Source organism: Temnothorax nylanderi, unplaced genomic scaffold (assembly GCF_030848795.1).
Source record: "Temnothorax nylanderi isolate EJ_2023f unplaced genomic scaffold, tnyl_v1.0 TNYL_tig0339_pilon, whole genome shotgun sequence".
NCBI lineage: Eukaryota > Metazoa > Arthropoda > Insecta > Hymenoptera > Formicidae > Temnothorax > Temnothorax nylanderi.
Genome location: NW_027249401.1, coordinates 11,856 through 39,203, shown reverse-complemented (window position 1 = coordinate 39,203; position 27,348 = coordinate 11,856). Strand labels below are relative to the sequence as shown.

The 27,348-nt window shown below is 35.6% G+C and overlaps 1 protein-coding gene across 3 annotated transcripts in view; it reads right to left on the bottom strand.

Moving 5' to 3' along the window:
* The window catches only part of LOC139781458 (uncharacterized), a 176,323-nt gene extending 149,859 nt beyond the window's left edge, over positions 1–26,464 (bottom strand). For all 3 annotated transcript variants that reach the window (XR_011720543.1, XR_011720542.1, XM_071720316.1), the window contains exon 1: positions 26,154–26,464. Coding sequence is in view for 1 of the 3 variants with exons in the window: in XM_071720316.1 (XP_071576417.1) it covers positions 26,154–26,447 (294 nt within the window). In the remaining 2 variants the exon portion in view is untranslated. The remainder of the gene's footprint in view (positions 1–26,153) is intronic.
* Positions 26,465–27,348: the final 884 nt, after the last annotated feature.

Genomic DNA, 27,348 nt, shown 5'->3' with positions numbered 1-27,348 from the left:
CGCACAAGATCCTATCTTGCACGGAGGGCGCAGTTTCTTCGGAAAAAAACTTTTTCATGTTACATGGCTCTAGTGGACTCAAACCTGGTTCCTCAGGTTACGAGTCTGGCGATCTACCACTAGACCACACTGCCGCCCTCCTCTTATTTATTCATATTAGTTTATATTAGTTTATATTAGTTTATATTAGTAGATGTATAATTATATATGATCATATAAGAAATGGAAAATATAATCTTAAACAATTTTATATGGCCATATATGAGAGTATATAATTATATATGGCCATGTATGAGCATATATGATTATATACTCGAGAAAACAATACCTCTTATTTGTTCATATTAGTAGATATATAATTATATATGGTCATATAAAAAATGGAAATATAATCTTGAACAATATTATATGGCTATACATGAAAATATATGATTATGTATTCCATAAAACCTCTGTAAGTATAATATTATATAGCCATATATGGTCTTATATGCTTGTATATTATCATGTCTGATCATGTAAAAGTATATTTATAAGGTTAAAGATAATCATATATGAACATATACTCGGATCTATCCATAAGTTTGTATAACTGTTATAAATATTCTTCTAGTATATTATTTTACTTGACAATCAAATTAATATGAGATATTTTATTTCTAGTTTCAGTTTACACAATTGCGTTTTAAGTCCGACAAAGTCCATATTGGCACACAGTTTAAAAAACTGAAAAATGTATTTAATAATAATTGATATTGTGAAATATTATTAAGCACCAAGATCCGCTTTGACCAAAAACGGCACTTCTCATTGCTCGTGTTATTTTAAATTTTCCTTTTTTTTCTAATTTTGCATAAGACATTTAATCTTTTTTAATTGACATTAATTTTTATTAAATACCCGGGAAAAAAACCTCTTATTTATTCATATTAGTTTATATTAGTTTATATTAGTAGATATATGATTATATATGATCATATAAGAAATGGAAAATATAATCTTAAACAATATTAAATGGCTATATATGAGAGTATATAATTATATATGGCCATATATAAGCATATATGATTATATACTCGGGAAAAAATACCTCTTATTTGTTCATATTAGTAAATATATAATTATATATGGTCATATAAGAAATGGAAATATAATCTTGAACAATATTATATGGCTAAATCTCTTTAAGTATAACTTTATATAGTCATATATGTTTTTATATACTAGTATATTATCATGTGTGATCATGTAAAAGTATATTTATAAGGTTAAAGATAATCACATATGAATATATACTCTATAATGGATCTATCCATATAAATTTGTATAACTGTTATAAATATTCTTCTAGTATATTATTTTACTTGAAACTGTATCAAATTTGTTGAAATTTAAACGAAAAACGCAGTGTACTATTTAAATTTAACGGTTTAATCATTGAATCGATATAAAATCAGTCTTACAGAGAACATTACAATATAACAGATATGACTCTACGTGTAAACGTTATTATCTCATAACTTATACAATATTGTTATTAAATCAGTATTGAGCAACACAATAAATATTAGTAATAAACGCAAAGTTCTTACATATCTATATAATGGACTTATCTGAATTATCGGATTAACTCTATCGACCGCGTGGTGAGCTCACCGGAATCCGCCGTAGAAAAGGGAAGATCATTCCGTTGCTATGTACGATATTCAGACGATCGATTATAATATAATCCAAATGCAACTTCAACAAGATGCAACTTCAAGAACTAAAATGAGATTTACCGACCAACACTCTTCCTTAAATCTAATTTAGTTCTTTAACAATCTTGTCTCTAAATTTTACAAATTTATTCATACATAATGGCTTAGTCAATATATCCGCTATTTGTTCTGTCGGACAATATTTTAAACTAATTATTCCATCTTTTACAAGCTCGTGAATAAATCTAAATTTTACATCAATATGCTTGCTTCTTTTATTCACAACTCCATTTTTAATTAAAGCAATTTTGATTATCAATATTTAGTTCTATATTAATTTCTTCACAAAGTAATTCTTCTAATAGTGTCTTTAGATAAACCAGCTCTTTACAACATTCAGCTGCTGCAACATATTCCGCTTCTGTGGTCGATTGCGCTATAATTGGCTGTTTCTTTGAACACCAACTAATTGGTCCACCAGCGAAGAAGATGATATATCCAGATGTGCTTCGTCTTGTTTCTACATCACCAGCGTAGTCTGCATCACAATATGCTTGGAGGATCTTAACATTTCCATTTTTCTCATATCTTAAACCTTTATCTATACTTTCATTTAAATATTTTAGAATGTGTTTTATATCATTTATCCTTTCCTGCGTCGGCTCTTCAATTGATCTGCTAACAAAGTTTACTCCATATGCTATGTCTGGTCTTGTTTTGGATGATGCATAGAGTAGACTTCCGACCATTTCTCTGTATGGATAACTCATATTATTAGGTAGTGTTTTACTATTATCACCAGGCAGTAATGGTACTTTAACGGTCTTAGCATTGTCCATACCACTCTGCTGCAATATCCTCTTGTTGAGCCTGTTTAAGGCCATAGAGTGCCTTCAACAATTTCAAGATTTTATTTTTATAATTATACCCTTCTGGTGGGTACATAAAGATTTCTTCCTTCAAATCTCCATAGAGAAATGCAGTCGTAACATCAAAAATCACTATCTTGAGATTTTTGGCAGTTGCTATGGCAAAGACGCTTCTTAATGCACTTTGTCCTATTACCGGACTATACGTTTCTTGATAATCTATATCCTTTTTCTGCTCACAGCCTTTAACCACCAATCTAGCTTTATATTTTCCATTTGGTTTGACTCTGAACACCCATTTACGCAGTTAATTTATGCAGTGGTTTTCCTCTTTTAATATGTTCTTCATCTACCACTTCCCATACTTTGTTTTCTTTAAGTGATTTCTTTTCTTCATTGATAGCCTCCATCCATTTATCTCTGTCATCTCCTGTTACTGCTTCTCTGTATGTTAAGTACACGAAATTCTTGAATTTTTCTATTAGTCTATTAGATCTTCTTACTTCTGTTACTCTTCCAATTTCCGATAAATCTTCTACTTCATTCTTTTGTATTTCTTCTATATTTTCTGCTTCTTTAAATACATTTTCTTCTATTTCATTATCCTCATCGTTTTCATCATTATTTTCTTCTATTTCATTATTTTTATCGTTTTCAACATCTTCTGTATCTTCATTTTCTTCTTTCAACAATTTCACAGTCTTTAAGGGGATGCTGGAGCCGTCTGTTTTACCGGCATTTTGTTGTCGGCACGTAGCGTCGTTAATATTTGACAGAATTAAAAATCCTTCTCCAGACTTGCAGTACATACATTAATGATTCAGGGGAACTCCGATTTTATATAGAAAACGAGAAAAAATTACGGAAGTACAGATTTCCTTATCTACTTTTATCCCAATATGGCGTCTCGAGTAGCGGCGAGCTGTCAGCTCGTCACAAGATGTATTTCATATAAGAGATATACCATTGGTACGAACGCGAAAACAAGTTCCCCTGAATTGCACAACAATAAAAACATCGATAAACCCCCCAAATCAAGATTTGGAAGCGTAATATAAAAGTATAATGTCGATGTGTATCGTGCGTATGTGTGCGTGCAATGTAGCGTGCTATCCTTGTCTATATCTTTGGTGCATAGCCAACAAACTGATAACATTTGCTTCTGCTATCTAACTTCTTTAGAGGTCTAAGTACTTTGGCATAGCTTTCACTTCCAAAAATTTGCAGATTCTTCAAATCCGGTCTTCTTTCTTCCCACATTTCAAACGGCGTCTTTTCTAAAGTATCCGTTGGTGATCTGTTGAGTATGTATGTTGCAGTGTATAAAGCCTCTCCCCACATTTCCTTTTTCATATTGGCATCAAACAGCAAAGCTCTCACTTTTTCCAAAAGAGTTCTATTGAGACGCTCAGCTCTGCCATTTAACTGTGGAGTGTGAGGCACTGTCGTATCCAATTCCGTTCCTCTATTTTTGCACCATGATGTAAATACATTGTTTATGAATTCTCTTCCGTTGTCACATCTTATTTTTACAACTTTGGAGTTCCATTTAGTTTCAACCTTCTTAACATACTCTTTTATTTTATCTGCTGCTTCATTTTTCGTTTTGAGCAAATACACCATAGTATAATGTGTATAATCATCCAAAAGAGTGATAAAGTATCTATGTCTATCCCAAGTGTCTGGACCGATTGGACCACATAGATCGGTGTGTACAATCTGAAGTGGCCTCTTAGCTCTTGCTCTTGAAGCATTAAACTTAACTCTTGTTTGCTTCGCTTCCATACAAATTTTGCAAACTTTCTCCAGTTTACTTAGTTGTGTCAACGACAAGTCCATTCCTTTGCTTATCTTCAATAGACTCTTCATATTATCCAGTCCTATATGACCAAGTTTTCTATGCCACATCTCAGCCGCATCGCTTATCTCTTCTGATAAATAAGTCTTTACATTTCGATCTTCTTTCAATTTAACTTGATAAAGTCCATTCTTTGTTTTATAGCCTTTCAAAATCGTCTTCTTTCCATAGTTTATATCAACTTCATTTCTTGTAAAAAGAACTTCACCTCCACTATCGGTAATTGATCGAACCGACAATAGATTTGTATTCAGCTCTGGAATATGCACAACCTCCTTCAACTTGCAATTAGTAAACTCCATCGATCCTGATCCTTTAGCTATCATAGATTCGTTTATTTTAGCAACTTCTATTTTAGTATTTATCTTCTTATAGTTTATTATATTCTCACATTTATTCGTCATATTAGATGTTGCTCCTGAATCAACAATCCATAGAGATGTCTTATCTTCATCTTCATACTTTCTTATCTTCGATATCAGAAAAGTTACTTTATCTTCATCTTCATTCTTCTTGTCTTTATTTTTCCTAAAATAACAAACCTTTTCTGTGTAATTATTCTTCTTACAAATACTGCATCCTTCTCCAGTCTTCGTCTGCTTTTTAAACCTGCAAAATTTTTCTACATGTCCTGTTTTATTGCAACTAAAACATCTTACCTGTTTTCCTCTATTATTTGATTTCACTTTGCAATCTTTAGCGATATGTCCCATTTTAATACACTTAAAGCATTTTCTTCCTTCTGCTTTAAATGCTACTCCTTTCTCTTCCTGATTCCTGATGTTTATCCTCATTTCTTCTGCTATTAACCTTGCTGTTAAATTTTCTAAAGTTTTATTAGCAACTTCCTCAATCCCATGCACTAGCAAAATATGCATAATCTTCAGGTAGCGTAGCAAGTACCTTCGACACTATCATTATATCGCTTATCTCTACATCCATGGCTTTAAGTCTGTATGCAAGATTCTTCAGTTTACTTATGTACGTTGCCATTTCTGTTCCTTTATCATAAGACAGTCCATAAAAGTTTTGCAATAAATTGCATTTCTGCTGCTCATTATCCCTCTCAAATATCATTTTAATCTTCGTCCACATTTCAAATGCAGTCTTGCAGTTCATCAAATGTAAAAGTGGTCTCTTGTCCATCGTTGTAATAATAGTCTTCTGCGCAATAGCATCTTCCTTTTTCCATTTTTCATCACGTTCAGCTACCGGTTTATCTAAAGTCACTATTTCAAATAGATTATTAGCTCGAAATAATATTTCCATGTGAAATTTCCATAAAGGATAATCCTCTACATTTGCAAGCTTATCGATGTTTGTAACATCTTCATTAAATACTTTTGCCATTTTAACAATATTTAAGTCTTACTGTTTACGTAACCTAACCTTTTACAATAAATCTCTTTTTATAAAAAATATATTAACAATCCACTTTTCACGCAAATAATCTGAATTTTATTTTTATTATTTAATCTATAGATATCAAATTTAAAAAAAACGTTTTTAAGCAATCTATTTCTCTATACGTCCTTTATAACTTTGTATTTTTTTATTCTGCTCTTAGTGCCCTTTTCTACGTATTATTATTGCTCAATATCTAATTTTATCTTTATAAAATTTCTCTGTAACAACTTTATTATTTCTGCGCATTCCTGGGCCGGTATCTGATTTTATTTTTATAGCTTTTACTATATATCGACTTTATTAATTCTATACGTTTCTAGGCCCATAACCTGTTGAAATTTAAACAAAAAACGCAGTGTACTATTTAAATTTAACGGTTTAATCATTGAATCGATATAAACTCAGTCTTACAGAGAACATTACAATATAACAGATATGACTCTACGTGTAAACGTTATTATCTCATAACTTATACAATATTGTTATTAAATCAGTATTGAGCAACACAATAAATATTAGTAATAAACGCAAAGTTCTTACATATCTATATAATGGACTTATCTGAATTATCGGATTAACTCTATCGACCGCATGGTGAGCTCACCGGAATTCGCCGTAGAAAAGGGAAGATCATTCCGTTGCTATGTACGATATTCAGACGATCGATTATAATATAATCCAAATGCAACTTCAACAAGATGCAACTTCAAGAACTAAAATGAGATTTACCGACCAACAAAATTAATATGAAATATATTTTATTTCTAGTTTCAGTTTACACAATTGCGTTTTAAGTCCGACAAAGTCCATATTGGCACACAGTGCCAATTTAAAAAACTGAAACATGTATTTAATAATAATTGATATTGTGAAACATTATTAAGCATCAAGATCCGCTTCGACCGAAAACGGCACTTCTCATTGCTTATGTTATTTTAAGTTTTCTTTTTTTTCTAATTTTGCATAAGATACTTAATTTTTTTAATTGACATATTAATTTTTATTAAATATTTTCGTAAATAGTGAAATTACCAGTAATAATTCGTGAAAAAAACTGTTATATAATATATATTATAGTTCTTATAAACAAATATATTAATCGTATTATTTTGCAAACATACCTTATAATTTAAACTGAAAATAATATAATCGTATATGAAATGATATAGTCATATAAGATTATATATGTTCAGATCAGAATATTGCATCTCAAAGTATCCGATAGATAGCATTCGATGTGATCTGTTTCTCGTATTTAAAATTTGACAAACAGTGTTATAAGAACGGCATCAAAAAGACACGACACTGTCTCGCGCTATTCTCGCGCGACGCCGTCTCGGAGCGACACAATTTTTGTATCAGTTATATCGTGAAGTCCACTCTTATAATAAAGTGGACATTTGAAAATATATCTTAACCACTCCCGGACCGAAACCAAAAACACGGGGACGTTAGCGTCTCGTCCGCTACCGGGAAGGATCCCGGCGAAATCGTCATACGCGCGAGGAAATCTTAAGCGCCCCGCGGGAGCCGGAATTGTCGGCCCTGCGCAAGGATGCGTCGCGAGCTTGCGGGCTCGCCCCTAATTGGTCCGCGCGTTAACGTCGAGCGGCTGCGTACGCCCGGGGTGGGGCGCGCAATCGATTCCGCCATCGAGCGAAATTTCGGGAGCACTCCTGGATCGTCCTCGACAGCCGAAACACGCGTGAAATAGTCAGTCGCGAAATACAGTTGATTTTCTTGGCGAATATCGGGACGATTCTCTTGGCGATTCTCCCGACCCTTGGGCGACGGCGAGAAGCTTTCGAGGGAGAGCAGAAGAATGGTGAGGTTGCCTCGGTAATATTCAGCATGTAAAGCCACGACACCGCTCCCCGGGTCGCGCTCTCGCTCGGGAATATTCGCGATAATTAGCGTATTCGCCGACAAGGCGTATTTAGCGATCGATAGCGAGAGCGAGGGGCACCGGAATGGTCTCGTGGCCGTGGGATCGCGATCGGAATCTACGAACTCCTGGAGATCGCGGTAGGCGCGTCAATGACGACGTTCGATATCGCGAGTACGCCATTTCTCGCGCCCTTCGCGTTCACGACCGCGTGTCTCGTTGTGCGTAGTATTTCACCCGGTCGAATCTTAGATTCCGCACGCGATATTAATTGCATTAGACGGTTATTCGCGTTGGTTTGATGGCGTACTTGCGATTCGCGTTCGGACACTTAGATTATCCTCGCGATATCGGCTGCGTTGAGATATTATTCGCGTTAGGATGTTGCTTGTCTTAAGATACCATTCGCGTCGACCTAATCTGGCGTCTCGTTATTACTCGCGATAATTCCGTAATTTTCTCGTGTTAATTCGAGTATTTCGCGTGATGCCGAGTGTCTCAGTGCATCATTTTTCGCGTTGGACGATCGCTGACGATCGCGGGTGTTGCGTTCGATCAGAATCACTTGCGTTAACCTCAGTTTCCTGCGTTAGGGTAAATCGGTAATTTCGCGTTAGTTATAGTATTGCTTGCGGTAATTCCGCATATTTCCTCGCGTTAGAATCGTGTTTCGCGTTACGTCGAGCGCCTCGGCGCCTTATTCTTCACGTTAGGATATCCTCGGCGATATCACATCTTGCGTTCGTTCCCTCTTGCGTTGGGACGTTACTCGCGTCACGTTCGTCCTCTGAGTTAGTTTAAGATATTTCCCTGCGTTAGATTAAGATTGTTTGGCGACAGAATCCCTGTGCGGGTTTGGACCGTAACGGCGCACTCCGCGTTTACTATGAAATAACGTATTACTCCGTTCATTTCTGGCGTCCGCGTTACCATTATTTTTGTTGCCTACACCGTGACGCCCGTATTAGCAGTTATTTGTTTGAGCTCCATGATTGAGTAATGGAAGCCGAATTGGCACTTATAATTTCGCCTGAGCGATACCTCAGAATAAATGTTGCTCTTTATTTGTTAACTGACTGAGTTGGTAATTCACATGTCACCCCGCCGAGTATCGCGCTGCCCTTCATCAACCCCGCCCTGCTATTAGGTCGAGCTAGCCATTCCCTCGCACACCGACTTATTTTGTTTTGCGTCTCGTTTTTGGTTTCTCGCGATTTCGTGGACGCGAATTTACGCGTCTGGCGCCCAACATTAAAATCGTTTCGTGGAGTGTCGGAGGTGCGAGAGAATCACCGGAGAGGCCTACCATCCTGCTCTCCTTTCCCCTTTTGATCCGGCACACGCCCCGGACCGCTCCGGGAGTGAAAAAGTCGTGACAGAGCATATAAGATCGCTTCTTATATGAGCATATAAGACATTATAAGAGATATTTTTTATATGTCCTTATATAATCTTATATAATCATATACGACCATATAAGATCTTATCGGGCCAAAATTCATATATGAGCATATAAGATCGCTTCTTATATGAGCATATAAGACATTATAAGAGATTTTTTTCCCGGGTTTATGCAAAATTAGAAAAAAAAGAAAACTTAAAATAACACAAACAATGAGAAGTGCCGTTTTTGATTAAAGCGGATCTTGGTGGTTAATAATATTTCACAATATCAATTATTATTAAATACATTTATCAGTTTTTTAAACTGCGTGCCAATATGGACATTGTCGGACTTAAGGTAGCTACAGCGTTGCAGTGAGTCAAAATAGAGTCTCGAAAAAAAATTTTTATTAATGTATTAAAAAATGTATATTTGGTATCACCTTGTTCCGTGCAACTTCTAGTCTCTAGCCAGAAATGTATAATAACACCATGTAATTAATCCCAGGTACAGGTAATTAATTAAAAACGAAGTGTCTTACACCCGGGTACCAACTTCACATTTGTCAAAACGACTGTAATAAAAAATCTAAAAAATTGGGTGCAATATAGTCGTAAGTTTCTCAACTATCATAATAATGATAAAAAATGACTTTCTGGAAGTTTTGGGTCATTAATTCTGATTATTTTGACATTGGCGCCGACAGTGAGGTTAGGTGCGGTCCGCACTGTTGCCAAGTTTTGATGGCCGACTAGGACTGCGTTCGGAAACGTCACCCGAGCGCACACGAGCACACTCCCCTCTTCTTCTATCTCAGCAAGTTAGAAGGAGAAGGGAGCACACCCGAGAGTGACGCTTCCGAACGCAGCCTAGCCAGAGCTTCTCTGTTAGCTACATTTTGCTTGCTTTAATATTAAATATCTTTTTATTGCAATGGTGAACTAACGTTTTTTTTTTTAAATCATTCGTAATAGTTTAATTGATAAGATCTTCTGTTTTCCAAACCTCAATATTTTTTTAAAATACTCGTAAAATCTCGTGAATTACGATTTTGCACGTCGTTCACATATACCCTAAATGCCCTATAGAATAACATAGTTTCATGCCAATCAAAAATCTTTGTTTTCGCTGATGCATTAGCTACCTTAAAACGCAATTGTGTAAACTGAAACTAGAAATAATATCTTATATTAATTTAATTGTCAAGTAAAATAATATACTAGAAGAATATTTATAACAGTTATGCAAACTTATGGATAGATTCGAGTATATGTTCATATATGATTATCTTTAACCTTATAAATATACTTTTACATGATCAGACATGATAATATATAAGCATATAAGACCATATATGGCTATATAAGGTTATACTTAAAGAGGTTTTATGGAATATATAATCATATATTATCATATATAGCCATATAATATTGTTCAAAATTATATTTCCATTTCTTATATGACCATATATAATTATATATCTATTAATATGAACAAATAAGAGGTTTTTTTTCCCGGGATATTATAGTTCTTATAAATAAATATATTAAACGTATTATTTTGCAAATGTACCTTATAATTTAAATTGAAAATAATATAATCATATATGAACTTATATACCTACTCATATAAGATTATATATGATCAGATTACATTATTGCATCTCAAAGTATCCGATAGATAGCATATTTGAAGGGATCTGTTTCTCGTATTTAAAATTTGACGAACAGTGGTATAAGATCGGTATCAAAAGACCGACAGTGTCTCGCGCTATGGAACGGCACAACTTTTGTATCAGTTGTATCGTGGAGTCCACTCTTATAATAAAATGACACACGTAAAAAATAACAATTTTCTGAAACTTATTTAAATATATCCCACACAGCAAAATATATCACCAAGATATCTAGAAGATATCTGAATGGCAGAATATCTGATTGCGCAAGATATCATGAGAATATCTCAAAGACATCTCCAAAATTATAAAAAGTCATGATAATTTTATCTCAGATATGATATCTGATTCTGCATATATATCAGATATCTATGCCTCATTTAAAAGCAGATATGTTATATACAACCCAAATAGTAAAAAGAAAAGAATTTTTTTTAAATTCTCGATTTATGAAATTAATTGTTTTTCCGTATTTATTCTCTGTTCTAAAATGATTCTTAAAAGTTTAAAAGAAATTCATTTTTATGTCACCAATTCTGAGTTTTTCTTCAAATATAAAAAAAGTTCTTTTCATAAGAATTCGCAATAAATTCAAAATTATGCTTTGATACTATTCCAATATTTTGCATTTTGCCATCTCTGCACTGTATGCTATCTCGGAGGTATCACGAAAAATATTAGAGCCAAGTATCAGGTTCGCCTTTTATCCTAGTGCGTAAGGATTTTTGCTTACGAGAAGATACTGGCGCATGTAGCCGCGTCGTGGCAGCGCATGTTACTAGCGCTCGCCCGAGCGAAAATTTTCTGAATCCCCTTGCAACATGTTGCTTTCGCACCGCGGTTGTTACCTCCGGCGCAGCCTCAGCAAAAGTTTTCTAAGTCCCTTCGCGGCGAGTTGCTTTCGCGCCGCGGTCGTTACCTCCGGCGCCGCCCAAGTGAAAATTTTCTAAGTACCCTCGCGGCGTCTGGCTTTCGCCGGGACGAATCGGTACGGCGTCCAAGTCCTCTCGGATTGTTTTATTGGCTACGAATAAACTTGAGTTGATCTTTATAAAATATAAGAGCTAACTATAAATCGACCATATATTCGAATGCAAATGTTGCAGAGATGTCTTTTTCAAAGATATAATGTGATATCGAGTAATGATGTTTTGCAGATATTCTGTGAATATCTGAAAATAAGATATCTCAGATTTGACTTACAAACGTAGGCATGAAGATATCTGGCTATATCTCAGATTTATTTTGCTGTGTGGGATATGTCCTTATATATAATCTTATATAATCATATATGACCATATAAGCTCTTATCAGGTCAAAATTTATACATGAACATATAAGCTTCTTATATAAGCATATAAGAGATATTTTTTCCCGGGTAATGTTCATTTGCTGAACAAGGGCAATGGAGAATTATTACCGACGTATCCAACGCAATCATCGTTAATGAGAGATTTCTATGCATACACGTACAAAATGATTCGATAAGGTTCCTAATGTCGATTTTCTCATTATTACTCATTATTAAATTATTTGTGCGCGCGCGTATAAACACACATTTTTTAAACAAGAATAATAATTCTAAGATTTATTTGCACTTACATATCTTTAACACATCTTACACATCTCACATATCTTACCACACAGATTTAAAAGATAAAAATATGTCAAGTTATATTAAAATTTTTCATGTAAAGAAAAAATTAACAAATAATTAAAGGGATCATTTTTAAGAGCATTGTTCTTTTTTATAAGATGTTAATTTCGAGGAAACGAAGAAAAATTACCCACATATAGGATACTGAAAAACTATAATGTAGATAAACTCGGTGGGGGATTCAGGGGAACAAGATAAACAACTTTTTCCCGGGGGAGAACGATCAGAAATGTCTCCGTCAGATTCTAAGAGGTGGTGAAGGATGTGAGATGTGAATTTTTTTCTTTTTTGGGAGCCATATGTAGTCTCATTTATGAAACACTTATCAAATCAGCTAAAAAGTTAGTTGGAAGGATAGCAGTCGCAACAGCATCAATATGTGACCATCGCAGACATTACGCTTCAGGATTTGGAGACGAGGGTGATCGGGACTCTTGGTGTTTCTCTCCCGTTTTTCCGTAGATACATTGACGATATTGTGACGGCGGTTCCCCCCTCCATGTTTAATATGGTATTACACGCTTTTAACTCCTATCATCCGAGGTTACAATTCACTATGAAGGTAAAAACTAATAATAGAATTAATTTCCTTGACGTAACCCTGATTAGAACAAATAATTTTATCATTTTTGACTGGTATCATAAGCCTACTTTCTCAGGGAGATATCTCCACTTTGAGTCTCGACACCCCCTCTGCCAAAAGAGAGGTACGGCTATAGGCCTCATAGACAGGGCATTTCGTTTCTCGCACCCATGTTTTCACCAAAAAAAAACCTTGAGTTTGTAATCAACACGTTGCTGAATAATGGCTACCCACTCACGTTCATTTTTAGGGTGCACAAGAGACTTAAATTTCTTATAGCATCTAACAATGCAGATAACGCACAAACAACGATCAGTTTGTCTAGCGATGGTGTGGCGCGCTCGACTTATTTCAACATCTCGTACGTTGCGAATATCTCTGAGCAGTTTAGACCGATGATCAGAGATCTGGACTCGAAATTATCTTTCACTGGTATGAACAAGCTCAAGCGTTTTATCCGCGTACATAAGGATGCCTTGCCTAATCAATCCCGTCACTACCCTTCTCCTCTCACTTAACCCTTTGGACCAACGGCTTAACGTCTCTTTCCGAAAGACGGAGCCCAGTTTGCTCCGCACAAGAGTCTTTCTTGCACGGAGGGCGCAGCTTTCAGAAAATAAATTCCATGTTTACGTGCTCAAGTGGACTCGAACCTGGTTTCTCAGATTACGAGTCTGGCGCTCTACCACTAGGTGTCCGCCGACCTCTGCGTAGCGACGTTGTTTACAAAATCTCCTGTAATGATTGCAACGCATCCTATGTCGACCAGACGAGTAGACAGCTAAAAACACGTATTGCTGAACACCGCAATCACATAAAAAAAATACGTCGCAACACTCATTGTCAGTCATTACAGAACATAGGAGGGAGTATGGTTATGAATTTGCGTGGGACAATGTTGAGATTCTAGACGAAGAGTATTTTTACGGCAGACGACTCCTATCAGAAATTATTTTTATAAAAAGACAAGCTAATAGCTTAAATCTCCATAGCAACACGAATAATCTCCACCACGCTTATCTTAGTATAATCGAAAATTTATCTAAGATCTAAATCGAGCGGTTACCAGTCGCAGTGATGTGATCGGCCTTCTGTTTTTGTTTGTGTCATTCTGATATTTGTCACTATAACAATGTGGTGCTTATGTCAGTATGACTTTGTCGCTCCGTCTGAACGTTTCTGGTGTCTTTCTCGATGTGCTTGGTGAGTGGCCTCTCTTACCACATCTCTTTTTATTTTATTTTCTTGGAGATTTATCATAGCTCTAATTTAAAATCAATGCTATATGCATCATCCACAAATAAATCTCTCGCGTTTATCATTATAAACAATTATGTATGTATATAATTATTGATTATCTACGATTCGCATGTACCGATTCTCTAGATATGTATCTCTTTATAGTTGCTGAAGATGTTCCAAATTGACGAATCGAAACGTACGTAGTCATTAAAAATTAAAGGAGTTACATCTCTGTGCACCAACAGCGCCTAGCTCTTATTTAGCCCGTTTCTCTTAAGGGGATCCTATAGTGGAGGCCGAACTTCCTCGACGTCGGTAAAGTCAACATTTCTAAACCTGTTTTCTATGTTATATATCTATATCTGTCCTTGTCTAACGAGAGGCATTTGTCCTTGTTCGATTGCTGCGCCATCTCTCGCTACACGCAATACTGCTTATCCTATCAACCTGAATGTGCTTTTGCTTAATAAAACTTTATTAGAGAAAATCTTTTTTTCTAGGCGTTGAATCTTAGTTCTATTTACACGATATTGTTTCTACATGTTGTCCGCCTGGGTGTCATTATATATATATATAAACTGCAGTATTTTTGTTATTGTCGTCAGATGACAGCTGTATGTGCCCAAAGGACCCCGCACAAAATCATAAGGATTTTGGACCTCACTAAAAATTTCTGAAACTTTGATATGTTACAGGTTATGACCTCCTGATCAAAAGTCCTCATGGGTGCAAGACTCAAAAATGGATAGATTTTGAGATATAGAGGTTAGAAGGTCATCAACTGCCTCTACGAGCGCCACTCGGCGCGCGTATTTTTATGACTGTATTCGTGTGTGTTTATGTGTGTGTGTGTGTGTGTGTGTGTGTGTGTGTGTGTGTGTGTGTGTGTGTGTGTGTGTGTGTGTGTGTGTGTGTGTGTGTGTGTGTGTGTGTGTGTGTGTGTGTGTGTGTGTGTGTGTGTGTGTGTGTGTGTGTGTGTGTGTGTGTGTGTGTGTGTGTGTGTGTGTGTGTGTGTGTGTGTGTGTGCGCGCGCGCGCGCGTGTGTGTGTGTGTGTTTTTGTTAGTATGTGGGGCATACTTTGCGTTTGCGTTACCGTCGGCATCAGCTTGATCCGATGTGCACCGCGGGGAGGTTGCCGAATCGGGTTTAGCACATCATTTGGCCCTGAAAAGGGCCGATTGGATTCCAGATTTTTTGTTGTTTTACGTACCTTACATTTACGTAAAGTCGTAAAAAAGATTACCTTATAGCTTATGTATTATATTAGTTGCTCTAAACAACTTCTATGTTTTCATCTGCTGGTAAAGGTCTGTTTCCAGCATCCAGTACATGATGTAAGATAGTTGTTGGGGGATACTTGACATTCTGTTCGTGTCGAGCATAACCTAAGTACCATAGTGCGCTAGCGACATGCGCACACGATCCAAGTGTCCTTGCACCACTCTTACAGGTGCAATAGTATCCCGTTATCGGTGGATCATCATTGTCGTTATCATTATTGTAAGATATCCATAACTGATACTTAGTCCGATTTTGGTGTCTTGAATGTATTCTTAGTCTTAGCAAGTTTGGCTCTAATCTGTTTTGGTCATACTCAAATACCTCATTAGCTTCTCTCTGACGTTTGTTCTGTATATATCCTGGCGCCAGATTCACTTGATATACACCAAAACAAAGATCACGCAGATATTGCAAATCAAAATGTGGAAAATCTTGAACTTGATTTTCATCAAGAAGAACCCACTGTCCACGCCTATTAAACAAGTTGTCTACTTCAACTCTTGCTTTCAGGACATTAACTTCCTGCGCTCTTTGTAACATCGCTCTTGCTAAATCTTCATTTGCTCCTTCCATTATGATAGGTTCATGAAATCTATTTATTAATCCACCAGCTATACCATAAAAATCTTTAAGATTAAAACATGAGCATATGGAACTACCTTATCAAAGAATTTGAATATGGATTTCAGATGTCCATTACGAGATTCGACTATCCATCTTGACTTTGTAAGTAACCGAGAACGGTTTGCATCCTCAGTTGAAAGTTGGCGTTCGTTACGCTGTAAAAATGCTGGGATTTCATAGCGAATTCCGATTCCTTCCAGAAAATCAGTGGCATCCCTGTACCCCCGATCGACAAGAACAATATCACCTTCTTCAAACCATGCTCTCATTCCCTCTACGTCATCGTTAAACTCTTTGAGAAGCATAGCTGCATCATTATTTCGTGCATCGGAAAAATACGGACCTTGTATGGCTAAGATGTAACCATCTGGTGCTACTAATAAAGCTGGTTTTAAAAGATGATGCCCTTTGTGCCTACAAAACGTTTGACGGAGAACGCGAAAGTTGGAACTTTTTTCTACTTTGGTATAGGTACCATCAATCACTACTATAGCCCTGCGAGTTTCTGGCTGTGGATTGTAAAGGCGATTTGAAAAGTCAGTAACGTGTCTTTGAATGTAAGTATTTCTGTCAATAGCACCGAATCCGATATTTTCAGGTACAAATCTTAAAGCGAGAGACTGCCGAACAGTGCTTATAGCAAGACTAACTGATTGTCGAGTAGGATACTGAAAGATTATTTTAAGTAATACATCTGTAATGCCCTGCCGTAGTTTACATAAAAAAGTTATGAGATGTTTTTTTTGTACATATCTAGAACCACCTTGTACTGGGATGGGATCGCAATATTCATAAAGCTCATTGAATTGAGCTTTCGTTAATGAAGTCAAATCCTTGAATTCATCATCTGAAAAATCAGTCTCATTGTTGTATTTCGCATTTATATGTTTATTTGCACAAGCCCTGAGTCCTTGCAGAAAATGTAATAGCTCTTCACCTCTGAGAATATAGGGTCTATTGAATGACTGTAACCCATCAATGAAAGCATTTAAAACTTGATCATTTTCATCTAAATGGTGGATGCATGTTTTCGTGAATTCAGGGACAAAAATATTAACTTTAACGAAAATATTTACTCGAGCCTGTAATGATAATCTATGAAGATTATTTCGAGCATTGCAGAGAAAATAAGAATGCCCCGAGGCACCTCTTACGACGTTTAAACGTATGCAATTAGGATCCTGCTCCAAAATTCTTATTTCATTTGCTATGGCAATGTTGCACTGGTTACAAATGCGAGTCCCATCATTACATTCTTGGGGTGGATTATTGGCCTCCTGACGCATAAAAGTGGCTATTTCACATTTATGAGCATTATTTTCACCATTTATTCTGTTCATCTGAGCCGGTGGTGCTTGCCTATTACATACATAACAACTTAGTCTGTTTCTAAAAGCCATTGACTGCTGTTCTCTTCAATGATACAATAAAATGAGACTAATATTTCAAAAACGCTGGACGATTCAGATATATATCCTATTCTAATATGAGACAATCGACCACTAATAACCAAACCAATTATGACCAAAGGTTACCTCAGTTGACCACTAATAAACAACAATGACCATTGACCTCAGTTGACCACTAATACCAAATATGACCAACGATTACCTTAGTTGACCAGTAATATGTAACAATGACGAACATGCATCTTAGTTAACCACAATAAATAAAAATGACTAACGTTGATCGTTGTTGATCAAGTGATTCCCAGATTGGTTGGCGAACTTTCACATTGGGAGTACTGATTGGTTTCGATTACAGGCCTCCGATTGCCTTATGATACGCTTATAACTATTTCTTCCGACATCTGACTAACGACTAACGACTCATTGTAGACTGGCCATAAGTGAGCTTTGTAAAATCGTCGACGCCTACCGTCACGCGTCATCGCATAAACAAGACTGGAATATCACATTGACGTTTGCCGCAAAAATCAAGAAAACAATCAGTACTCCCAATGTGAAAGTTCGCCAACCAATCTGTGAATCACTTGATCAACAACGATTAACGTTAGTCATTTTTATTTATTGTGGTTAACTAAGATGCATGTTCGTCATTGTTACATATTACTGGTCAACTAAGGTAATCGTTGGTCATATTTGGTATTAGTGGTCAACTGAGGTCAATGGTCATTGTTGTTTATTAGTGGTCAACTGAGGTAACCTTTGGTCATAATTGGTTTGGTTATTAGTGGTCGATTGTCTCATATTAGAATAGGATATATATCTGAATCGTCCAGCGTTTTTGAAATATCAGTCTCATTTTATTGTATCATTGAAGAGAACAGCAGTCAATGGCTTTTAGAAACAGACTAAGTTGTTATGTATGTAATAGGCAAGCACCACCGGCTCAGATGAACAGAATAAATGGTGAAAATAATGCTCATAAATGTGAAATAGCCACTTTTATGCGTCAGGAGGCCAATAATCCACCCCTAGAATGTAATGATGGGACTCGCATTTGTAACCAGTGCAACATTGCCATAGCAAATGAAATAAGAATTTTGGAGCAGGATCCTAATTGCATACGTTTAAACGTCGTAAGAGGTGCCTCGGGGCATTCTTGTTTTCTCTGCAATGCTCGAAATAATCTTCATAGATTATCATTACAGGCTCGAGTAAATATTTTCGTTAAAGTTAATATTTTTGTCCCTGAATTCACGAAAACATGCATCCACCATTTAGATGAAAATGATCAAGTTTTAAATGCTTTCATTGATGGGTTACAGTCATTCAATAGACCCTATATTCTCAGAGGTGAAGAGCTATTACATTTTCTGCAAGGACTCAGGGCTTGTGCAAATAAACATATAAATGCGAAATACAACAATGAGACTGATTTTTCAGATGATGAATTCAAGGATTTGACTTCATTAACGAAAGCTCAATTCAATGAGCTTTATGAATATTACGATCCCATCCCAGTACAAGGTGGTTCTAGATATGTACAAAAAAAACATCTCATAACTTTTTTATGTAAACTACGGCAGGGCATTACAGATGTATTACTTAAAATAATCTTTCAGTATCCTACTCGACAATCAGTTAGTCTTGCTATAAGCACTGTTCGGCAGTCTCTCGCTTTAAGATTTGTACCTGAAAATATCGGATTCGGTGCTATTGACAGAAATACTTACATTCAAAGACACGTTACTGACTTTTCAAATCGCCTTTACAATCCACAGCCAGAAACTCGCAGGGCTATAGTAGTGATTGATGGTACCTATACCAAAGTAGAAAAAAGTTCCAACTTTCGCGTTCTCCGTCAAACGTTTTGTAGGCACAAAGGGCATCATCTTTTAAAACCAGCTTTATTAGTAGCACCAGATGGTTACATCTTAGCCATACAAGGTCCGTATTTTTCCGATGCACGAAATAATGATGCAGCTATGCTTCTCAAAGAGTTTAACGATGACGTAGAGGGAATGAGAGCATGGTTTGAAGAAGGTGATATTGTTCTTGTCGATCGGGGGTACAGGGATGCCACTGATTTTCTGGAAGGAATCGGAATTCGCTATGAAATCCCAGCATTTTTACAGCGTAACGAACGCCAACTTTCAACTGAAGATGCAAACCGTTCTCGGTTACTTACAAAGTCAAGATGGATAGTCGAATCTCGTAATGGACATCTGAAATCCATATTCAAATTCTTTGATAAGGTAGTTCCATATGCTCATGTTTTAAATCTTAAAGATTTTTATGGTATAGCTGGTGGATTAATAAATAGATTTCATGAACCTATCATAATGGAAGGAGCAAATGAAGATTTAGCAAGAGCGATGTTACAAAGAGCGCAGGAAGTTAATGTCCTAAAAGCAAGAGTTGAAGTAGACAACTTGTTTAATAGGCGTGGACAGTGGGTTCTTCTTAATGAAAATCAAGTTCAAGATTTTCCACATTTTGATTTGCAATATCTGCGTGATCTTTGTTTTGGTGTATATCAAGTGAATCTGGCGCCAGGATATATACAGGACAAACGTCAGAGAGAAGCTAATGAGGTATTTGAGTATGACCAAAACAGATTAGAGCCAAACTTGCTAAGACTAAGAATACATTCAAGACACCAAAATCGGACTAGGTATCAGTTATGGATATCTTACAATAATAATAACGACAATGATGATCCACCGATAACGGGATACTATTGCACCTGTAAGAGTGGTGCAAGGACACTTGGATCGTGTGCGCATGTCGCTAGCGCACTATGGTACTTAGGTTATGCTCGACACAAACAGAATGTCAAGTATCCCCCAACAACTATCTTACATCATGTACTGGATGCTGGAAACAGACCTTTACCAGCAGATGAAAACATAGAAGTTGTTTAGAGCAACTAATATAATACATAAGCTATAAGGTAATCTTTTTTACGACTTTACGTAAATGTAAGGTACGTAAAACAACAAAAAATCTGGAATCCAATCGGCCCTTTTCAGGGCCAAATGATGTGCTAAACCCGATTCGGCAACCTCCCCGCGGTGCACATCGGATCAAGCTGATGCCGACGGTAACGCAAACGCAAAGTATGCCCCACATACTAACAAAAACACACACACACACACGCGCGCGCGCGCGCGCGCGCACACACACACACACACACACACACACACACATAAACACACACATAAACACACACGAATACAGTCATAAAAATACGCGCGCCGAGTGGCGCTCGTAGAGGCAGTTGATGACCTTCTAACCTCTATATCTCAAAATCTATCCATTTTTGAGTCTTGCACCCATGAGGACTTTTGATCAGGAGGTCATAACCTGTAACATATCAAAGTTTCAGAAATTTTCAGTGAGGTCCAAAATCCTTATGATTTTGTGCGGGGGTCCTTAGTAAAATTTTTAATTTTTTTTCGTTTTCGATATGAAATCGTGTGTCGCGGACTAGATTTTTGTGCGTATTTTAATTCTGTAAAAGAATTTTGCAATTCTGTTAAGCCAATTCAAAGATTTCTTAAAATAAAAAAATGTCGGTAATGTGACATTTTTGGACTTGTACGTATGAGCTTCTATGCAAAAACGCTGTGAACTCTGCTGAGGTCGGCGGTCGAAACTTCGAACAATTACTGTGAATTACCACAATGACACTCCCTATCATACGCGTTATCATATTGCAATCACCAATACAACACATTTTATGGACTGCATGTCTCTTTATTTTTGCACAAACTTACCATGCCACATCCTTCATCACCCCTTAAAATCTGAAAAAAACATTTCTGACCGTTCTCTCCCGGGAAAAAGTTGTTTATTTTGTTCCCCTGAATCCCTTTCCCTTTGTCTACATAGTTTTTTAACACCTTGTATATGGTAATTTTTCTTCGTTTATTTAAACTTAACCTTTCAGAAAAAGAAAGCATACTCCTAAAAATGATTTTTTAAATCTTTTTTTATTACTTTTCCTGCATATACAAACAGAGATACAAAAAAAAGAAAACATATATAGGCATATTTTATACATAATTATATATATTTATTATATTTTTATATAAAAAATTTTTTACCAGGATTATATATTTAAGGGGATGCTGGAGCCGCAGGCGAACTCGATCAGCGTCGATAAAGAAGTGCTCACCGATTCTTACACATGCATACAGAGCGCCTGCTCTAGGGCTACCCGTTATACTGATCCGTATGTTTTTGGCTGAATTCGGGGAGACGCGTAACATGTGCATATGAAATTTTAAAATGCACTTTTCTCTTATACTAAAGCTCGCAGCTCATTTCTGCAAGCCCAGGATTCTTCTTTATTGTATTTCCGTGACTGCTGCAAGGTTTTTGTATACGTACACAGTCTAAAACTTTTATGTGCAGCAAATGTTGTCATGAGTCAACCGCAGAATCGAAAATAAAACTGTAATTTTCTAATGTCTTTTCGTTTTTCATACGCAATTGGTGTCTGCAGTCTTCGTTATCGTCCATACTTTAATTCTGGACAAAAAATTTTTAATTTGATGAAATCAATCAAAAGATTTGTGTGTCTGAAAATATCGCGGTAAAACAGACCTGTTTTCAGCATCCCCTTAATGTAATTTTGAAATAATTATATTATACTATATGTCTATATGTACACTCGCGGACAGAAAGGTTGTCCGACTTATACACCCGTATTCATACTATGAATACGGCTCAAAGTCGGACAACCTTTCGGACAACCTTTCTGCCCGCGAGCATACATATACATAGATATACAATGCATATAATGTATGGGTGTTTTGTTTTAAATGATACAGTCGATTATCTCGTCAACCGATGATTTTATTGAAAAATGTTGCGGACAAAAGTTGCATGGTTTGGAAAGGGACACATGATGAAAATATAAACTTGACCTTGAGTGACCTTTTCAAGGTCAGGACAAGGTCACTTTGAATTTTTTAAATAAGACCCCCTATTTTGTATTGCATATTCTTATAGCCCTTGCCAAGACGTTTTCAAAACACTATAATAAAGCTCTCTTTCATTAAGAATTTTCTGAGATATTTCAAAGAGTGACCCCAAAATCGGACATTTTTAGCCTATTTTGGTGGCCCTCGAAATTCGAATCAAATTGTATACCAAACGATGCTACATGATAAGACATTAATCTAAAAAAAATTAAAGTTGAGCATAGGCTTAGTTTTGGAGATACGGGGAGTCAAAGTGGCCAAATTCCCAATATTATTCAAGTACAGTAGACACAAAAAGGATGTTAAAACTTCTTTGATAATAGTGGTATTTTGAATAGAATTAGTCTGAATGATTCTCTAACCACCGTACTAAAAATCCACCCCCCCCACCCTTGTTACTTATTTTTTTAAAGGGGTAAAACTACCCCCAAAAGAAATTTTTGCTGAATTTCTGGAAAACGGATAGAGAAACGAAAAAATGTTTCCAATGAAAGTTGTTTGTCTAGGAATTCTGCACAAAAAAGGTTTCTTTTATTTTTTTTCGTAGGACTCACTCTTTGGCTGGAAACTGCGCCTGAAGAAAGATAATTTTTAAAAATAAAGGGAATTTCCTCTTAAGGAATAGTTGTCAATTTCTGTCAATTTCTAGCTTCTTTAAGTATTTTATATCAAGATACTTCAAATATCACATACGGTGTAAAACACAGTTGTGTACACAGTGTAATCACAATTCGCAATACTTAAGATAACTAAAATCTTTCTACAATTATATTTTAAAATATATCGACACTTATTTTTGTGATGATAGTTCCTTAAGAGAAAATTCCCTTTATTTTAAAAATTATCTTTCTTCAGGCGCGGTTTCCAGCCAAAGAGTGAGTCCTACGAACAAAATAAAACAAACCTTTTTTGTGCAGAATTTCTAGACAAACAACTTTTATTCGAAACATTTTTTCGTATCTCTATCCGTTTGCCAGAAATTCAGCAAAAACTTCTTTTAGGGATAGTTTTACTTCTTTAAAAAATTAAGTAACAAGGGTGGAGGAGGTGGCTTTTAGTACGCGGTGGTCAGAGAATCATTCGGACTAATTCTATTCAAAATACCACTATTATCGAAGAAGTTTTAACATCCTTTTTGTGTCTATTGTACTTGGATAATATTGGGAATTTGGCCACTTTGACTCCCCGTATCTCCAAAACTAGGCCTATGCTCAACTTTAATTTTTTTTTAGATTAATGTCCCATCATGTAGCATTGTTTGGCATACAATTTGATTCGAATTTCGAGGGCCACCAAAATAGGCTAAAAATGTCCGATTTTCGGGTCACTCTGTCATAATATTTTTAATATAAAATGTGAAATATCTCGTAAAATATCCACTTTTCGATGACTTTACCTTGATACTTTTATACGTAAAATAATGAATGGAATCGAATAATAATATTATCTTCTACATTTGCAATTTTGTAAAATTGAATGCGTCTACAAGATGCAATCAAAAATTTTTAAATAATTTTTTCTGTTTTTTTTTTATAACAATCGGTTTCTTTTATTATTCTACGTATAAAAGTATCAAGATAAAGTCATCGAAAAGTGAATATTTTACGAGATATTTCATATTTTATATTAAAAATATTATGAAAAAATTTGAAATATATCTCAGAAAATTCTTAACGAAAGAGAGCTTTATTATAGTGTTTTGAAAACGTCTCGCCAAGAGCTATAAGAATATGCAATAAAAAATTGGGAGTTTCATTTAAGAAAATATCGATTACATTGACCTGGCCTTGAAAAGGTCACTCAAGGTCAAGTCTATATTTTCATTATGTGTTCCCCTCCAAACCATGCAACTTTCATCTAAAACATTTCTCAATAAAATCATCGGTTGACAAGATAATCGACTGTCATTTAAAACAAAACACCCTGTATATACGCGTGTGCGTATGAATGTATACAAAGTAAACACAGTTAAAATATTTTACAATATTTTAACATAATCTCTTAAAGTAAATATTTTAGCAGAAATGTATTAGACAAAAGTTATTTGTTTTTATGAAATATTAGACAGATATTTATATAAACTTCAGTAGCCTTACCAAAATTATCTTGAATTTTTTAAATAAGACTTCTCACTTATTATTGCATACACGGTGTCTCTGAACTCAGTGCCAAAATTAGTACAGCGGCTTTAGCACATGAAAATAAGTCGAAAATGTCTGATTTTCAAAAATTTCTTCGTCGACTTCAACACACTTTCTAGCACAAATTAATAAAATATTTCAAGCTTTTTGAAAAATGTTTGGAGTTTCGCGGATGGCATCGCGGCAGCATTAAGTGTCCATAGTTGTTCTTCGATGGAGGAATTTTTTAACATCTTTTGTAAAGCTTTAAACAGAGTAAAAAACATTAAACAAAATTTACTTCAATTTATATTTTCTTACGAAAGCAACTTCAATACCCTATAATTCTGAAACCGTTCGGATTCGAACATATATTTATTAGACATTTTTTACTTGTTTTCATGTGCTAAAGCCGCTGTACCAGTTTCGGCGCTGAGTTCAAAAACACCCTGTATTTTTGTAACTAATGCCAAGATGTTTTTATGATGATGTAATTATACTATTTTTCTTTATAAACGTTTTAAATTATGAACCACAGAATTTAGGATAAAAATCGCCAATATTCACATTATGCAACATATAATGTGAGACCGCATAATCAAATTTGTGTCGTATTATCTAACTTCTAACTTCTACAGTTTATAATTTAGAAAAATAAAATAAAAAATAACGATTTCTATTTAAAAAATTTAAAGTAATTTCGATTATGACTATCAAGAGCTTTATTAAAAAGAGATTCAAGGACATACATACGTCTATAGTCTCACAAAACTAAATAACTTTGATCTAAAACATTTTTTAAAGATATTTGATAATATAATTAACCCTAGCTCTCCACACTCCGATCCAGTGGACCGCTAAACGTTTTTCGATTTTCTAGTTTTCACTAACATAGTTTTCTAGTTCCCTTATAATAAGTTCAGTTTAAATTCAAATTATATTTTCTAGACCTGATATTATCATAAACATCTTATTCAGAGTCTGTATTACCAATTTCTACAGCACAAGCTTAAAAATATTAATTAGAATAAAAATAACAATGTGACAAAGTCGAACGGTCTCACGGACCGGAGTGTGGCGAATTAAGCACTCAAAAATAAGTGTGGCTAGCTAGGATTAAAAATGTTTTTTAAAGGTAAAAAAGTAAAATAATGTAACACACTTTAGTTGCCCTATGACGAGTGTATGTGTATGTGTGTGGAGCGGGAGGCGATGGGAGAGTGTATATATGTGTGTAAAATATCATACATAAATTGTAACATCTTTCAAAGAGTTACTTTCGTGCTGCTCTCAAGAAATAAAATAGAGAATTTTTTTTCTCTAGACTCTTTCTTGTATCTGAGTGATATTGAGTTTTGAGTTATAAATCATAGACAAAGTTCAATAATACTATTGTAAATACATAATACCTGTACACGCAAAAATGTATATGTAATATGTTAATACTATATATTTAATGTTTGAACTTACGCTAGATGTCACATTTCCCTGGTTGGCATGCTGCGTCGGCATTTCGTCTTGGTAGTAATCATCGTTCTGGACACCCGGTACATTCTGGACAAAGTCGAGGAGCCGACGATTTGGGCTGTCAGGCGTAGTAGGCAGGTCATTCGGTAAATTCGGAAAACAAGCATTGGACGTACTGCGCCGATGTCGCGATAGACTATAATGCTCATAATTGCGGTAACAACCGGGCCCGGTCTGAGCAGGTCCATGGCCGCATGCAGATTCCCCCTCCGTGCTGTTACCATCCACCCCAGACATGTTATGACCTTGAAACAAGTTCAGGTGTTGTTCTTTAGAATAAAAGAATAAATTGCTGAAGAGATTAATTAATGGATACTATTATTTAAATGTAAACTATTACTTAAATAGGTAACTATCTAATAACTTATATTCTTATATGTAGACTTAGGAAAAAAGAGTGGAGAGAGGTGGGAGAGAAAAAGAAAGAAAGAGAGGAGAGAAAAATAAAAACTCAATTAATTTTCTTAACAGTCTGAATATTGAAAGAGTTATACTTGAAAGAAAGTGTGAACATATATAAAACACAAAGCTCCTCTTATGAGGAATCTTGTATTTTATTTGATGCATAATTATTAGTATTTATTAGTTTGGCTTCCTTATAGAGGAAACTTTATGAGCGAAATAAAATAGAAGCAATGGTAGCGATCTGTAATGATGAGGAAGCAATGTGCAAGTTTCTAATTTGCACACTTTTTTTAATTTTAAATTTAACCTTTTTATGAATTGAAAAAGGGTCAGGAGAGTTTGGCTCGAACCGCCGTGCGAAACGGACGTGTGTCCCCTGCTTGCTCGTTTGCTTAGTGTGCCTGTTGCGCAGTCCCTAGTAGTGCATTGGTTTTAAGCTACGCGGGAGTACTTAGCTTGAACTCTTTTCAGGAGGGTCTTTATTTTTTCTACTAAATGTTGCTCCCCTCTCGGAGGGGGAGCGTTGTTCAAGTTTTTAGTTAGTTTGGTATGGATTCGCCGGATCACGTCGCCACGCAGCTCTCACGTGATAGCTCTCGCACCTCAGATGAAGAGTCCTACAATGTCGCTAATAAGAAAATGAGAATCTGCGTCTCAGAACAGGAATTCGACAAGATTACGAAGGACTTCAGGATCGAGGATAACATTTCGGATAGAAACCGCAGAAATCATT